This window comes from Chaetura pelagica, unplaced genomic scaffold (assembly GCF_000747805.2).
Source record: "Chaetura pelagica isolate M959 unplaced genomic scaffold, ChaPel_1.0 scaffold207, whole genome shotgun sequence".
Lineage (NCBI taxonomy): Eukaryota > Metazoa > Chordata > Aves > Apodiformes > Apodidae > Chaetura > Chaetura pelagica.
Window position 1 is genome coordinate 4,303,860 of NW_009953929.1, and position 17,925 is coordinate 4,321,784.

General features: G+C 36.5%; 1 protein-coding gene across 1 annotated transcript in view; it reads right to left on the reverse strand.

Moving 5' to 3' along the window:
- Positions 1 to 17,925, reverse strand: part of SLC9A9 (solute carrier family 9, subfamily A (NHE9, cation proton antiporter 9), member 9) — a 182,209-nt gene that overhangs the window by 22,927 nt on the left and 141,357 nt on the right. The window contains exon 14 of the mRNA XM_010001677.1: positions 14,833 to 14,912. Coding sequence (XP_009999979.1) covers positions 14,833 to 14,912 — 80 coding nt within the window. The remainder of the gene's footprint in view (positions 1 to 14,832; positions 14,913 to 17,925) is intronic.

Consider the following 17,925-nt stretch of genomic DNA (forward strand, 5'->3'; position numbering starts at 1 on the left):
GTTTTCCCTTGTTCTGTCATGTATGCCACAAGTTCATCTTACCAAATGGTGACACAAATTATGATTTTTTTGTTTTTCATACTACTATTTTGGTACTGGTAATAAAAAAACTTTTCTCAGAATGTCACAGGCTTTCTGTAAGATTGAGGGCATGCACATCCTCACTAAAATGTATGCAGAGAAACCTAGGTCTCATGAGATAACAGAACAAATAATTAAATTTTCATCTGATGTTTAGCTACTTTTTTTTTTTTCTGCAATTAGCTAAATAGGTTCTGTCTAAAATGCAATAGTATATTGAGCAAAAAGTCCTTCCCAGACACTGTAGTCTTTATTTTGAAAAAACATCAAAACTTAAAGCAAAACAACCCACACAACACTTAATGTAGGTACAAACCCCAACCTATTAAAAAGCAATGAGGTAAATTAATAGTTTTTAACGTGAAAACATCATGGTCTACTGGAAATCTCAGCTTGAGCTGAGCTACAGATTTAAGGGCTTTCAGAATCAGGTGAAGATGAACAACAAAAAGCAGGTAGGGAAACTATACAATCAGAACTGGATATTGGACGTAAGTGGAGCAAGAACTAGAGAAGTGAAGTGATGCAGCACTTCATGGAGGATGAATCCATTAGAAAGGAGAACGTAAATGCTAATTTCTTTAGTCACCAACTCAAAACCCCTGTACATAGCAATACTGAAGAATTTCAATGGATCTAGTGCTGGTAGTAACGTATGGTGATTAGAGTTGAAGATCTATTAGACTATCAGGGATAAAAGGAGGTACATTTTCAAGCAAATGTCTTGGAAATAATTTGGTCATACAGTGAAAAAGCTAGTGTTGTGATCAATGCTGAAATATCACTAACCAGTCTCTTAGAACTGAAGGACATTTCGAACAGATTAAGGTGTGTATACTTTGGCTTTGTACTCAGACTCATTGGACAATTCATCTTAAAACAATCAGTGTGAGGAAATAAGCATGCCAAAGAGAAATGTTATATTCCTTAGCAAGACAGCAAACCAGTCCCCAGAGCACTTAAGAGAAAAAGGTTAACTACAATTCTGTAAATGCCAGCATAGGAAGGATAAAATTGTGAAACAATAGTTAATGATTTTTTTCAAAGTTTGATTCACCATTTTTAGGCTTTATCATTTAATGTGAAATTTGTTGCTAGAAGATATTTCTCTCTTCTCTTTCTTATATATCCCTGATATGTCTGCTTTCTTAGTAGCAGTCATCAAAACTGCAGGTATTAAGACATTGAGTACAGAAATGTAAGAATCCAATAATCTTCCAATTTTGTGTGATAGATTGTAACTCTTCAGAATTAGTCTTGGGCATTGTTTGGTAGTTTTGCACACAGTAGCTCTAAAAAATGTTCATTGCTGAGCAGCTTACACCCACCTTTGTAAGCAACTAGAATTCAAATTCATGGTAATGAGAAGTGCTCCTACATCAGGAGAAAAGAATGCAAGAAAAGTAATTTCTCTCCTGAAGCAGTCTGTTGCCTTGACTCTATCAGGAGAAAGAATGCATACCTTAGGAAATCAATCTTCTCTCCTTAATTCCAGCTGAAATATCTCAAATGTTTTTTGCAAGTGTTTTGACAAAGTACAGAGAAGGATAAGAGGTCTATTCCTCTGGTACTTCAGCTGGACCTAACACAAGAAGACTTTTAAAAAAGAATGTAGTGAAGGTGGTCCACAGTCAAAATGGGATCTTATGCATTAATATCCAAGTTAAAGTAAAATGTCTACATCTGAAAAACAGAAGCAAAAGAAAAAGCAGGAAAACCTTGCTGAAAACCAGAAGCTTCTTAATAGATCAAAAATATTTAACAGATGGAAACAAGGACTTAGTTCTCTTCAGTATCCCAAAGAAAAAGGGCCCACAAAGGCTCGTGTTGACAGCCTATAATTTCATGAGAGGAAGTCAGGGAGGGCCCCCTGCACATCAAATGTGAAGCAAATAAGCATTTTAATTCGATCTGTCAAAATTAATTAGAAAGAAGATTAAAAAAACCCTCACAATCAGATGAAGCATTAGCTTGTTAATATTAATTCCTGTTTTGTTATTGTTTGTGATAAATTGAATCACAACTATTTGCTTTGCAGCTGATGAACTGCTGTACAGAATATGAATTTCCTTTTCTTTACCTCTGAAAGCATGAGCAGAAAATACCTATCTATAGTGACAAGCTCATAGTGTATCTCCCCAGCCATGGGGAGGGAGGTTTTGGGGGCAAGGTCTTGCTAAGGCTTCTGCTTCAGGAACTCCTCTCCCCATCCTAGGGAACTGCACATGTTTCAGGGAAGGGTTACAGGAGAAGGTCCCAGAATTATCTTATGAGAAACTCCTGAGAAAACACTTGTGATTAATTTTCCCTGAGCTTCCAACCTGTTCTCATCCATGGCTAATGGCTACAGCTTCCCAGCTGCATTTCATAGCGTACCTACTTGGTCTTTTCCTGCTATGTGCACTTGTAAGACAGTAACTCCAGCTTGTCATTGTTCTCATGTGCAGTCCAGCTTTCAAATTGCAATTACCTTGCACATGGAGGAAAAGCAAGCATATGTCTGCTTCTATAAAGCATATAAAGATGTAGATGTATTTATTACTAGATAAGTTAAAATTAAAAAAAGTAACTTTGAGCTATCCTCTGTGTTCTTGGAAATACTGGTGAAGATGCATAGTCCAATTAAATGAGCAGAGTTGGCATTTTATACTGAAGAATAAACCGTAATTCACCTGCATTACTAGCCACAAATCTCCTTTAGGTTCCTAATCATATCCCTATGCATGTTAAGAAGCAACATGGGCTGGAAAGAGACACCAATAGAGGTAGACATCTTACTATCACTGTAATTTGGAAAGGGTTATATTTAATTTCTGTCTTATTTCCTAGAGTGACATTGTAAGTTAGGTGTCCTTTTATCATCCCTAACTCATTGAGACAGCAGTGAACTCAACCAAAAAAATCTCAGCTGCCAGGTGCATTTACTGGCCATTTTTATGTAATAGTCTAGGTGTTAAAGCACTGATCTGGGAAGTGAAAGATCAGGATTTTTGGTTCTTCTTAGCTCAAGAAGATTTGAATCAACTGTATTTCCTAGAACAATATCATAGCAGGCAAGATACTGACCAGCCTGTGTTGGGGCTTTCACTGTTGAATCCTGCTGCTGAGGCTGCACCATTGTATAACTGAGAATGAAAGTGTTCTGCATGGGCTATATACACATTTGGTTTTTTTAATACTTAATCTTTCCTTGTATTTTAAGTTTTAAGGTATTATTGAATTATGTATCACAGATAACTAAACATAAAAACTATCTTCATATTGCCTTGTTAAACGTGTAGTAACTTGTGGAACAATCTGATTCAGAGTTGCTTTATCTGCATTTTCATGGATAGTTAACAAATAGCATTTCTTGTATGGTGTCTAGTTCAGCACTCAGGTTTAGCTAGAAGGACTCAGCCCTACAGATCAATCACATCTTTATTCACTCCATTTCCTACTGATACTTCGTATCATGGCAGTTATCAATAGCAATTTAACTATGTCTTAGCAGACTGTATATATGCATTTTTTACATCTGATTTTAATTAAAATGTGGTTGAAGCTGATATGCAGTCATTTGTGCAGCAAGTGTAACCATGTTTTATGCATTTGAAACTTTTGGATGCCTGCAGTATGTGAAAAGCACTTTATGGGTACTTGCATTATTGCATACTATAAAGCAATTCTATATTAGATATTCTATTCATGCAGAATCTAAAAATAGTTTGTGCTGTGTAGCAATGCAAATTTCAGTGAATAATTCACCAAAAAATTTAGTCTTAACCATCTGTGTATTGCACTATTCTGTATCCGTAATGAGGACTCAGCTTTTGAATAAATCACACTGGGGTTTTCATAAGTAAAAACCATTTCTGTACTTCCCCATTGAAGAAATGTCTATAATTTCTTAATCACATTCAAAATATTAGGGCTTATCATTATTGTTCAAAATTCCTTAAGCTGGTTTTAGATGTCCTGTCAACAGAGTGTAAATCAGGTTTTGGTACTCTATGGCTGTGCTGCTTCCCATCTGAAGGCTGGTCACTGGAGAATGAGAAACCATTATCAGTTTCATGACTTATGTAGGATAGTTCCAGTAGCTGAGGAAAAAAAATAAATCCACTTTCCTTATGCTTTCTTCTCAAGGAATCTAGCTTAAATCACTGTACAATAGAGGGAATTTATTCACACTGGTTTGGGGAAACAGTTAACATGAAAAGTGATGTGGTGTTTGGTTTTTTTTTTGTTTTGTTTTGTTTTGTTTTTTTTTTTTACTAGTGTAACAGAGACTTAAGGCACTGAAGCCAAAGACATTCCAGGAAAGGCCTCAAGGTTGAATGCACTGACAGCTGCTCTTTTTTTACTGGTGTAAACTAAGACAAATAGGCTGGGCTTAAGTTCATGGTATTACACAGGTGTAGCCATCATTGTTGAAGTCATTGCTGAATTTAGACCATGGGTCCTTAGTGTACCAAACACAAAATCAAACAAGGAAGGAGCCTCTTCTTGAACTGCTCACAGACTTTGCAAAGCTGAGGTTCTGTTCTTTAAAATAAGTAGTAAATGTTTGGCTAATGAGGGTATAATTAACAATTTACTGTTTAAAATTTCAAAATTATGGCTTACTTTAAGCAACTGCATATTTCAAAACATGTAGAGAAATGTTTCACTTTTCAACTGGTTTTCCCTGCTTCTGCACCCAAAAGTATATATTTAAAGTACCATAAAGAATGGTGCTGTGCTAAAGAATCAGTTCAGAAAATCACCAGGTTGCTTCTAGCAGATTGAATAAAACATCCCCTATAAATTTCTAATGAACAGACAGCAAAACACTCAAAGTCTATCTGCACTGGATAGGAAATTTATAAAATTTGAGTGATATTTTACCATTCTTAGTACAACTCTGTTCCCAGTATGTAATTACACCGGAGACAAAAAAAATGTAAAAATTGTCTGCATAAATAATGCATCCTCTGTAACAATTTTAAAATAAAGTTTTAATCTGTTAAATATTTATAGGGTATAATAGCACAAGTTAAAGAAAAATAAAATTGACTAAAATCATCAGACCAAAATGCTTATTCCAGTCCTTCATGTAATGAAGTATGCATTTCCTAACCTTCCACAACAGTATTCCCTGCTTTTTGAAATAGCAGCATTTTCATGGTAATTTTCTAAGTCAACTGTATAGGCTTTCTCAAAGTTATTTTACAGTCTATCATTATTTATCTCCTTCTGTGCAACTATATGACCAATCATGACTGAGCCACAAAGGAAGCATCCAAAAAATGTTCTGTTCCTCTACTAGCCACATTTAGGAATGGCTCCTATTTCTAAAAGTAGAAATAACAAAATTCATAAAATAATTGTGCTGTCCCATTCTGTCACAGACCAAACCCTCTAGCTCATAACATCTTCCTGTTGATAAGAATTGAGAGTAACAGGTTTTATGGTTATGTGGCTGGTATCAAATTAATAGATCTGGAACCATTACTGGAGCTGCAGCTCACTTTTTAAAAATGCGTATGTCAGACAGGAGACTGTTTATGTCAACTGGATGCATTCTGGTAAAATGGTAAGAATACCACCACCAAAATTTCTTCAGCTTCTTGACCTGTAGGAGAAGATTATATAAATTTGAATGCTATATTTACTATGAGTAATTATGTGTATCACACTGTGTGAAGAAGGTCAGTATGGTAAGTTTTGTCAAATAGCCTTTACTGAGAAGCCCACAGACATATTTGCTTGAAAGGAATGGTGCTATCTTTGCAGAAAACTCTGCTAGAATGACTTGCATCTATGGAAATCAAGTGGTTCAAGAGTTCTAGGTTTGTATTTATGAACCATAAAAGGCCACAGCCTTAACTTTCAGAAACATTCTGCTGATTTTTTTAGGCACCTGAATTATGAGACTATGTTCCTGAGGGCACTATAATATGACTTCCATTGTACTTGGCAGTTCGTATCACAGTGTTGGATGAAAGGCAGCTTTTGTCTCCCCTGTTCAGACTTTTGCATCCTCAAATTATGATAGAATGGTTTCGGTTGCAAAGAACCTTAAAGATCATCTATGCCCAACCCGCTGCCTTGGGCAGGGAAACCTCCCAGTAGACCAGGTTGCTGAAAGCCCCATCCAGCTTGGCCTTGATCACTTCTAGGGAGGGGGCAGCCACAGCTTCCCTGGGCAACCTCTTCCACTGTCTCACCACTCTGACAGTGAAGAATTGCTTCCTACTGTCTAACCTAAATCTACCCTCTTCCAGTTTAAAGCCGTTGTCCCTCATCCTATTGCTGGTAGTTAAAGTGAGCTCCTAAGAGGTGATCTGCTGCAATACCTCATGCAAACTTGTAGTCAATCCTAAAATCAGTGTTTTCATTCTTCTGATTCATCTTTTCCACCTGTGTCTCTTGAGAAGTATGACTGAATGCTTATGCACAATAAATTTGAATGCAGGATGATGCCACGTGTTCTAGTGAACCAGGCACCTATTTGCAATAGCAGAAAATAAAAAATGACTGAGTTTCTCTGCTGCCAATAATTGCATTATTTTGAATCACTGGTTACCAGAGTGTTCTTAAAATTAGAGGCGAACTTTTTTTTTTTTTTAATCCTTGCACATTAGGCTCAGACTTATTGATGGCTTTGTGTTACTGTGTGCTAAAGTTGTTTAACTCAAATTGATACTATCATATCCAACACAAACTAAGGATACCAATAGTGCTTTTTCCAGAGCAACCACTTAAAATGGGAAGAATGCTAATATACAAGCTAAGCTTCCAAATAAGACCTGTATTGAGAGCCTCATCCACAGCCAGTGAAGGCACTGGAACATGTCAATGACTTTCAGGGTTTTGCATCTAGATACTAGCTTTCTGTAAAGGAGTTCAATTCAAGAATACTTTCTAATGGAAAATCATTAACATGCCCTTTGGCAGTCTTGGTAATAGCCTGAATTATAGTGAATTCCTCTAGTGTCACAGCTTTTACAGGAATACCACTGTAACCTAACTTTAATAACAGACCCTTACTAGGAAGTATTACCAATTTCTTGCTTAGGTGATGCTATAATTAGTAATATCTTACTGTGATAATTGTCACTGTAAAAGAAGTGCCATTTGTAGATGGCATTACATATGCAGCACATGCTGCGTGCGCTTCTAAGCATCTGATATGTGCTAAGTGTCTGGAAAGGCAACAGTAAAAGATTTACATGCAGAAGAACATTTAAAAACACTCTAGATATGTAATGCAAAGTAACTTCTGCAAATAAGCGCTGCAACTGAAATAATAAGAGACTTGAAAGAAGGTTTTAAATTATGCTTGATTAAATCTGTGTTATAGTCTTCTGGTACTCTTATATAATATTTAGGTCCTCTGGGTGTTGTTAAGTATTGTCAGCCCACAACCAATAATGCTTGAGAGGACTAATACAAGCCTAGGCTTCTGCTTTGTCTGTTCAGACTACAGCATACTCTAACAAAGGGAGAAGGGGAGGAAAAAATAAAATAAAAAATTGTCACACAGAATAATAATTCTTATCTGTGAAATCAGATACTAAGATGGCTTGACCTGCATATTGTTGAGGACAATCTGTGAGCCTATTGACTTCACTAGGCTTCAGCTCAACTCCTTCAAGTTGTGTATTTTGATTTGCCAGGTACTGTAACAGACATCTATGCGCTTGTAGGGAGTAAGCTGCAGAACTGAATGGTGTTCTGAACTGAATGGTTAAATGCAGTGATTCTTCTAGTTGTCTTTTATCCATACTGGAACACCTGCTTCTCAGTTAATAGCCATTAATATAGCACCTCTGCATACAATATGCCTGTAAGAGAGATCCTCTGTACTTAGTTCTGTCTTGGTAGTGTGTGTGCTGAATTTCTCTTATGCTAAAGTGTGAACCTTGCTGCTGTCTAGTTTTCACATGCTACAGCTGTGTATGGTGGCTGAAAATAACATTAGTAAGAATAAAAAGGACAATTGTTTTGTAAGCCAGATTGCCTGACTGGGGCCTTGGTTGTCTGAAGTGTTACATGCTCTTGGTGGGCTTTGTACATCCACTGGTCTGCCAAATAGCTTCAGAAATGTCTCTTGGTAAATCTGGGAGGAATGACTCAAGTATTGCAGCTTTTGGGTGTAATGCAAAGGTTTCCTTAGGTCAGGAGTACAGACTACTCACCCACAAGCAGAGGTGAAGGAGTAGTAGTGCTTTGCAGAGAAAGGGGCTTCTTTAGTGCCAGCTGCTAAAACATTCTGAAGGAATTAGTCATACCCAGTCAAAGTAAAGATTTTCAGATGTGGTATCTTTGTGTCTGAAGTGTAGGTATACTGAAATAAAAAAAAAAGTCACCTCCTTGGTGTGCTGCCACAGACTCCAAAGCAATTGTGAGTCTCAGAAATGTTTCAGATATTTTAAAAAAGTTTTGACTTTTAAAATGAGCTTCAAAGTTGTTTTGTACTGGAAAAAATAACATGTTATTCCTTCAATAAACAATTTAATTTTTAGATTTTAGGAACCCTTGTGGGATGAGGATTGTAGTTTCTAGGTATTGCAGATTTTAATGCATTTAATATATTTTTACATGAAAGAAATGACACAGTTGCATAAAGACCCTTGTGTTTATATCTGGGCCCCTGAGCTCTGAAAAACAGTCTTTATATTCAGTTGTGGTCCTCATTATCAGAAATTGAGAGAACCTCTCGAACTGAAAGAAGAGAGATTTAGGTTAGAGATTGGGCAGAAAATATTCAGTGTAAGGGAAGTGAGACACTGGAACAGGCTGCCCAGGGATGTTGTGAGGACTCCATTCCTGAAGGTGTTCAAGGGCAGGTTGGATGGGGCTCTGAGCAGCCTGTTCTAGTGGAAGGTGTTCCTGCCCATGCAGAGGAGTTGGAACTCGATGATCTTTAAGGTCCCCCTCAACTCCAAACATTCTGTGATTCTGTAACAGCACAAACAAAAGGTGTGCTGTCTCAAAAAAATGAGCTAGGATGTTGAATAGAAAAGCTGGTGATTCTACACTTAGTTTTCCAGAATAAGCTGTAAGCCAGATTCTGCCTTAGATACCATGCAGAACTCTTACAAAAATCAATGAACATTAGATGCAAAGAACAGAAAATAGAAACTGGTCTAGCATGTCTCTGATGGATGTCAAAAAGGGTTTGATAATAGCTTACAAAATGTGGGGCTTTTTTTTTTTTTTTTGGACTTTACTGTGAATCTCGTCTCAAGTTAAAGCACTTTCTCCTTTTACTCAGACTGCAATAGTAATGATATGCTTTCCTTCTCCTCTTGTCTCATGTCTGCACTGTTCAACCATTATTTTGAACATTGATTTTTTTTTTTTTTAATCCCATAAAGCTTCTCTTATGTGTGTGTCTATTTCTTCCTTTAAAGGCAAGAATACTGCATACTGCTATGAAGACTTCAGAGAAATAAAGAAATTTGATATTATGGCTTTGCTACAAGCAAAGTAAAACCTTTGGCAAAAATTCCTCTTTCAGAATGGTCTAATTTTTGTATTTTTTTATATTGCTGAGAGACAAAATAGACTATGAAAAATCATCTTATTTTTCTATTGTTTTCCCTTGTCAGTTCCTTTTTCCCAGCTTCATTTTTTTGGGTCTTTTTGTGAATCTAAAATTATTGCAGCTCCCTTCAGGTTCATGGTGGGGACAGGGTGGTGGGTCCAAGTTATATATATTGCAATAAAAATATTAAGAAAAACCCACAAACTTTGTCTATGTATCTGTGCAATGGAAGGGTGAAAAAGATAACAATCAAATATCATAAAAGAACCAGACATTTTCATTTGACAATTTGTATTTAACTTTGCATTCCTACTTGTTACTTAACTCATGTTTAGTGTTTTTTGTGGTGTTTTTTTTTTTTTTTTTTTTAAAAACCTGGACACGAATGAGATTTTAAAAGAACTGTCATGAGAGAAACTTTACAAATGAGAATGATTTTTCTACTTTCATATTTAGAGTGGAATTGTTTAAGAACTATTTATCCAGGTTTCTTTCTGTGAATGGAGGACAAACTGAGGTCACTTATTGTTCTGGTTAATCATTAGCCATATTTATATATTAGGTTAATTTGCAGAGTTTCAACAATCTTGTGTCCTTGGAAAGGGTCAGGAAATAGTACCAAATCAGATATACTGATTATCTCTGCTGTAAAAAGAACACTGAGTTTTTCTAGATCATGTGCTTGAAAATATGTTCTTGGAATAAGTTTTAAATCAAGTTCAGGCAGTTGTTGGTAATGATAAAATACTTTATGGGTACTCTGTACTGCTCAAGTTTGCAATGTTTGAGAAAACCACTGAGCTGCTCTTTTGTCATGTTGATGTTATGATATCCACTATAATTAATTTACTAGGATATGTGCTTTCCCCTCAGCTGTTTTCTGATCTGCTTGTAACAACTTCAAAACTGATTCTTTTGCTCTATTTGCATATCTATGCTATGATGTCTGCCTTTAATTCTAGCCATTTCTACATGACTGTGATACCTGAATTTGCTTACGTTGCATTATCTGATGCTTCTTTGACTTATAATTACACTGAAGTATCTCTAAGATTGTCTTCTCTTTTTTGTAAAGTGTCTATCAAAATGAGGTTATGGCCCAAAACATGGTCAGTGTGTTCTATTTTGCTGTTGTCACTGCAGTGATAATACCAAATCAGAATATTAGTATTTAAGAAACCTTATATTCTCCAGGAGGCAAAAGAAAATGGGGTGCATATGGACTACAGTCTCTTGTCTTATCCTTCCAAAGATCTCTGTCTCTGATTTGAGAGTGGAAAGTCATCCCATAGGAACATTCAGCTGAAGACCACAAAATGCTGAATTTTATTTTGATTGTCAGTTCACCCTGGAATGCACTTATGCTTTTAGTAGCTTTTCCATTTTCTCACAGGCACAGAATGGTAGTCATCTTAGTTCACAGGCAGCCATTACGTCTGTTTTATCCATGTACAAAGCACAGGGGTATAAAATTGTAGGTGCCCTAATAAGTTATGGAGGATAAACTTTCAGTCTACAAATAGTTCACCTCCTTTTGCTTTTGGCTGATTGATTTCAGGTAAGTGCAAAGGACTCAAACAGCCTTTTTTTTTTTTTTTTTTAACTCAAGGGAATTAATCAGAATGATGGATAACTACAGTTCAAGTAGAAATGCTTTTAGAGAATCAGCTCACTGTGTCCCAGACTCCTGCTTCTGTTCGGTGTAGCTGAATGTTAGCTGCTGAGATTGAAAAGAAATCTGTAAAGAAAGTGAGAGCTCTCCTGCTACTACTCCATAAGTGGCAATGTGCATGTGAGCCACTCGAAAGCCCTGTGCAAGTTAGACATCTACTATTTGGTAGCTTGGAGCAGTATCAAGGATGTCATAGTCCTGTCACTACAGTACTTCCTATACCCATACTAGCAAGTCCACAACAATCATTGTATCTCTCTTGCTCCCTCTCACCTGTCACATGTGCTAGAGATAGCATGAGTGGTCTGGTCATGTTTCGACTTGGAGGATCACATCACATGTAATCTCATAATCACCTGTTGCCGGATCAATATGATTAGACTTGCTGCCCATGTCTTGCAATTTAACACTTCGGTATTCAAAGAAACTTACTGTGCGTTTGAAGTCTTTGTCCCTCCTCCTTGTGTTTCTGCTTTCTTCTGTTGTGATCTCGCAGACATTTTCCTTTTACGTGGTAACTCTTTTCTCTCAGTGGAAGTTTCAGTGTGTGCTATGAAAGTACATATCTTGCAACATGACAGAGGCTTCTTCTTAAGAAGACAGTGAGCATTTATAGATGGAAACACTTTAGCACATACAGTATGCTCGTTCTCATCCCTTGCAGGATAAAATGTCCACCTACTTCTTAATTTGTTAGCTAAACTTGGCTACATCTGCCTTGAAAAAACATGACACAAACAACAATATCAAGCTATGTATATAGTCCTGGGTTACTGTGCTGATAAACTCTTGAAATATCTTTGTTTATTTTTCCTCTAGTGTACTTTTCCTCTACCCTTAAGTAGGCTATTACAGCTTCAAATGGTAATACATTGTAAGCTTTAAAAATGAAGTTGAAATAATTTAACTGGATTTTACCCATTGTCAGGTGCCAAGTATATTATTTTGCATTTTTGTTGTTTAAATTAAGTTGAAAATCCAAGAGGATACCTCTAAGTACTTAAATGACGCCTCATTCATTTTTACTATTCCAATATTAACACTTTTTAGCCTAGATTTTAGGCAACAGTATACTTAGGTGTCAATACCTGATTCAAGGATACTTGCTTAAAGAAAACAACCCTTGTTGAACCTAGCTGGCTCTGGATCAGATTCCCACTGTTTCTTTCAGAATAAAAATAAGATTTTATTCTCAAACAGAATTTCAGGAGCTTTTTGATATAGTTCTATCCTAGTGTGGTCCTTTACAATTGTGTAAGACCACTGAACTAAGTGGAAATTACTCATAAAGGACAGTAAGGGACAGCACAGCTTTTTTATTTCCTCAGTGATATTTCATCCCTCTTGCTTTTCCCTTGTGAAATAAATAGGCATAAGAGATGTTACTGCCAGAAGAGTGGGTAGATTTGTGGTAATGCCTAAGAGCAAATGTCAAACTATAGAAATGTCACAGTCTTGCTTTCAAACTAGATAGATTTGTCTGTATCTTTTATTTGAAAACTTTATCTTGCATAATCCTCTATGTATCTTGTATTGAGCACAAATACTGTGCTTTATGACAATTTATTCTTCTAAATTTAGCAGCACAGCTTTTTAATTTAGGCAGGAAAAGGCAAAAGAAAGTTTGGGTGGATAATTTCTCTCCTGAAGAGTGTCTTTCAGAAACAGTCATACCAAAGAAATACTTGGAGCTCTGAGTCACAGCATTAGTGGGTTGAATCCTTATTTTGTGCAGGTATACAGGATTACATTTTTCAGGATTTAAAAGATGTCAAAGAATTCTTTATAATAAAAACATATTTTAGGATAATGGCAGGGCTATAATATCTGAAAATCTGAGTTCTAAAGAAAGATTGTGACTTGACTGGAGGAGAGATTGACATGAATAAATTTGTTCTTTTAAAGAATATTTAAAACTCCACAAACCCACACCTTAAAATATTTTCTTGAAATTTGAAAGTTATGGAAGCTAGCCTTTCTAGACTAAAACCTCTATTCAGGATGTCTGGCATACAGACAACCTATGAGAACAGGTGCTTCTGGTGCATTTCACAGTCCTTCCGTTTTGCATTTACAGTTTGAATTCATATTGATTTCTTTCCCTTCTGCCTCTCTCCCTGGTTTTCTACCTCTACCCTTGTTTCTGGGATATACCATGACCACAGAATATTCCTTCTGAAAAAGAAGTGGAACTGAGTGGTAGTTAAAGTTAGTTATCCTGGCATTAGCATTTTAACATTTCCCCTATTTAAACAGCATTTACCTGCTGTTTCTAAGTATTCTTGAATAATTATCTTAGGGGAACATTTTCTGTGAAGTGCTTTTTGGCCCTTTAAACTGCTCTGTTAGTTGAATTAGGGCAGTACATTAATTTTTAACTGAAAAGATTTATTTATTTTTTTCCTATCAGAAGTCTATTCACTTGAACTCCTTAAGGAAGCTGTATTCCCAGAGTTACATGTTATCAGCTGAAATATTTCATCCCAGTTTGCCTCACCTGGTATCAGAAAAAAACCAGCTTGAATGTTACACTCTACTCAGCAGTTCAGGGTGATTGACCAAGAGATGTGCTACTGAGCAATGGAGGCTACTGTAGAGCTCTGCCTGTTCTGCTCCTGAGCCAGTGTGCATGGAAATGAGCAGGTGGGCTTACCGTATATTCATTGTATCTCTGTGAAAGGCTTTGGACATGATTGTTGTTGAGGGCTCTCACTGAGAGCTGGGCAAAGCCTTTGCAAAGTCAGCTTAAAATGACAGCAAATTAGAATGGTAGCTTTTACAGTCATTGTGCAGGCATTAGAGATAACACGGGTGTCAATGAATGTATGTTCTCCCATTGGCTTTGGGGTTTTTTTCACTTGAAGAATTTTTTTTAAAAATCACTTAAAATATTTGCTTGATATGCATAAGACATGGAAACTAGACTTTCTCAAATTAAAGCATCAGATGCCTATATTCAAGATCTCTACTGTACATCCCTCAGTAGTAATGTAAATAGAACTACAAGGCACAGGAAACTATGGAATTGGCAGTACAAGCTCCAGGGGAGTCCTGGATTCTGCATGTTTACAGTGAGTGCATCCTTTTCTGTTTGTAAAAGGTGTGAGTAAACTAGTGTTGTCTTTTTTACTTTCTCTTGGGTAACTACTGCTTTCTGAATATGCAAGCAGGCAACTGCCATTGGACTTCAGTTTCCAGCCTCCTGGCTTCCCAAACACAGAATTTACATCCTATGTGATTAATAAATTGAGGATTAGTTTTATCTTGGAATACAAAAAGGTTAATTTGTTGAAACCTGTTTTCCATATCCTACTGTAGGGTAGAGCTTCTTAGCTCATTCTCACTCCCCACAGCTTCAATTTGGAATGTAATAGCACTGCACTGCCCAGAGTCTCTAGACCTGTTTCTTTGAACTTAAAACATTTCTTCTCCTCACTAAACATGTTAAAATAAACTGTGCTTTTGTTTTTGTTTTAAAAAGTATAAATTTTGGATTCTTAATTATTCTGAAGGTAGCAGTTGTAATGCAACTATCATCCGTGGCTTATAACAGAAAGGATACTTGTGGTCAAAGCCATACCATATTCTGAACAGCCATGCACTCTCAGCTTTCATGGTATTTTTATCCAAGTTAGTTGCACTCTGCAAAATAAAGTGAAAAGTATTTTTATAACATAAATAAAACATGGTGTTCCAATATTAAAAATACAATTAAAACCAAATTATAAATAACTGCATATTTTTTTAGTGTAAAAGACTTTGGTGCACAAATGCCATCTCTATGAATCAGTTCTGGAGCAAATTAGCTCATATGGTACATTTCTTATTGCTACATACTCACTGGAAGAGTGCGGCACTTACTTTAATTATTCCAATTTTATTAAGTTGAGAAGCACTATATTCTGAGATCAATAAAATGATATTTCGATTTAATTGCTGTTGTGGGATTACTTCAGTTTACTTCTACAACCTCAGATGCTATTTGTGTATGTCTAACAAAATGTCAGTCCCAAAGCGATCATAATATTCTAATAATTATGACACTCCTTTCTGTGCTCCTTTCCAAGGGGAGAGGAACGCGACTTGAATCAACAAGACTCACAGTGCTGCTTTCCATTCTGCAGGCTAATTCTGGGGAGTATTGCACAAGTAGACAGAATCTGCTTTTAGTCATGGTCATAATTTGGAATAATGCAGAAAGGGTTATCTGTACAAAGACAATTACTTTGGTCGTATTCTGGGCTTCACATCAGTGGTGGTGGAAGAATTAATAGCAGGATGAAATTAGGAAAAGGATTGTCAGTTCTCAAAGGATATTTCATTACTGTCTTGCATTTTGTTGCAATTTAGGTTATTTATTAATGGGGATACATTTTTTTTTGGTGATTTTAAAGCAATTTATCAAATATTTTTTTGTTTTAGTAACATAGTAATGATTAATTTTTCTATTATAAATTACCATACATGTAAATTGGCTGATGATAATGTCAATAGTCTGATACTCAAAATTGTAATGTCTACTTTTAAGTCAACCTGTACATGGGAATTTCTATGTTGATTTCACTGACTTTTGAATAAGATTATCTAGAGACAGAAGCTGTATTGTAGCTGTTATGATTTTGCTGATGTTGCAGTGAACGTACAAGTGCACCAAATAGGCAAAATATTATTAACGGGATCTGCTTCCTTTTTTGTGAATTGAATATTTTAGCAGTGGGGGAGGCTGGGGGACTGTAGAAGATGGTACTAATCCCTAATAGCAGAAAACCACTGCATTTTGGCAAGATAGATACAGACTCGGAAAAGGACTGAAACATTTGAGCAGGAAGTCTGATGGCAAATAAGGTCCTATGTTAGGTCAGAACAAGAACAACACTGAAAGAAAGAGGGAGAAGAACTCCACTGGACAGATACTGAGATGAGAAAGAGGACAGGCATGGAAATACACACTTTGTGGAGTGGACTGCAGCAAGCAGCCAATGAGTGCAAGGCAGAACAAGGCTAGTTAAAAGCACAGGGAGCTCTGGAAATGGCCTTTGTCTCCTTGATTTGACTAATAATGTTTCCAGAAGCCACAATGTTGTTGGTTAACGCCTCTTTCCAAAATCATTGTCTACCTAGCTTCCTCTTGCATTCATGTGTCCATATGAGAGCAGTGGAGAAAAAAGTCTACACTGGAGTGTAATTCTCCCAGAATTTGCTGCTCCTGACATGGACCTGCTTTTATCTCTTGCCTTAGTGTTTATTGTTGCCCTGGTGGCCTGTAACCTGTGGCTTGTTCGAGCTCTGTGAGTTTGACATGTCATACCTTCTTCCTTTTGTAGATGAGATGTATGTTATCAGCTTTTGCATTAGTGGGAATCTGGGTAGTTTCGAATAGTGCAGCTCCTGCATAATCAGTATAGTCGATGGATGGCAGAACATGTCAGTGTGAATTGCAGATCCTTAGATCCTATGATTCTAAAAAGCAACTTTTCCCTTTCCCTGAAGTCCTGAGAGGTAGAAGTAGAGGAGACAGTCCACCACCTCTTCTGGACAGTTTTCTCTCTGGGAAGTGAGAATGCCAGTGTTGCTCATCTCTTACTTGGGAATTACCTATATGGAGATTATTCTCACTAGTGACTTGCATTTTCCCCAACCAGCTGGCAGAGGAAACTGATAGGGAAAGTATAAATAACTTCCTTATTATACTAATAAAGATATAGGGATGGTTAAATAAGCTATGAACATGACTTTGACAGAGATTATATTGAAAGGTGTTTTGCGGGCTATTTAGTTTTCTGCTGAGATCAATACTATATCTACAACATTTTTCCAAAATGCTTACAGAAAATGTATTCTTACAGTGTCTCAACAGAGATTAACAAAGCAGATTTTGAGATACATAAATCATTAGACTTAGAAATGCTATTGACTATCTTTGTTTATGGGAAATTAGTTAAAAAGCCCAGTGGCTTTTGCCTTTTTAATATTTTTATTACTCTGGTGATTATGTATCCTGCATTCTGCTTATCAGAGTTAGCTCTTGGTGTTTGTACTGTGAATTTGTGATTTGCAGCAAACTACTTTTAGTTATATTTTCTATACAATAATATATATTATCTATAGTATGTATTAAGTAATTCAGCTCTTTCAGAACTGAGTTATGACAGCCCATCGATAAATAAATGGATATGAATGAGGCTATTAATCTTTTGCTCATGTTAATTTTGTGATAATGATTTGATGATAAACACATTTAAGGAAAGGTAAGGCAGAATGAATACAGAGAATCTGAGATTCTTTTGATGGATGAGGTCATGGTATGGTGAAGTCCAGATACTAATTATACACTACAAGGCTTGACACCTTTGCTGGGGAAGGGTTCCAGGTCTTACAGCTTGGAACTGGAATTTGCTGCTAGTTGACTACCAAAATTACTGGTTGAGCCAGTCCAGAATAGAGCATAATCAGAAGTCCAGAAACAACTGTGTACATCAAAGTCTTGATGAAATAAATCAAACTCCTTCAGAGAAGAAAAAATTGAATTTGTGGAAGGGAAGGAAAAAAGGGAGATGAAGAGGCAGGAAAGCAAGACAGTTTTGCAGCCATATAGCTGCTATTGCCTTTGACATTGTACTGATGAGTTGGAAGGTGTTTGTCTTTTTCTTTCCCT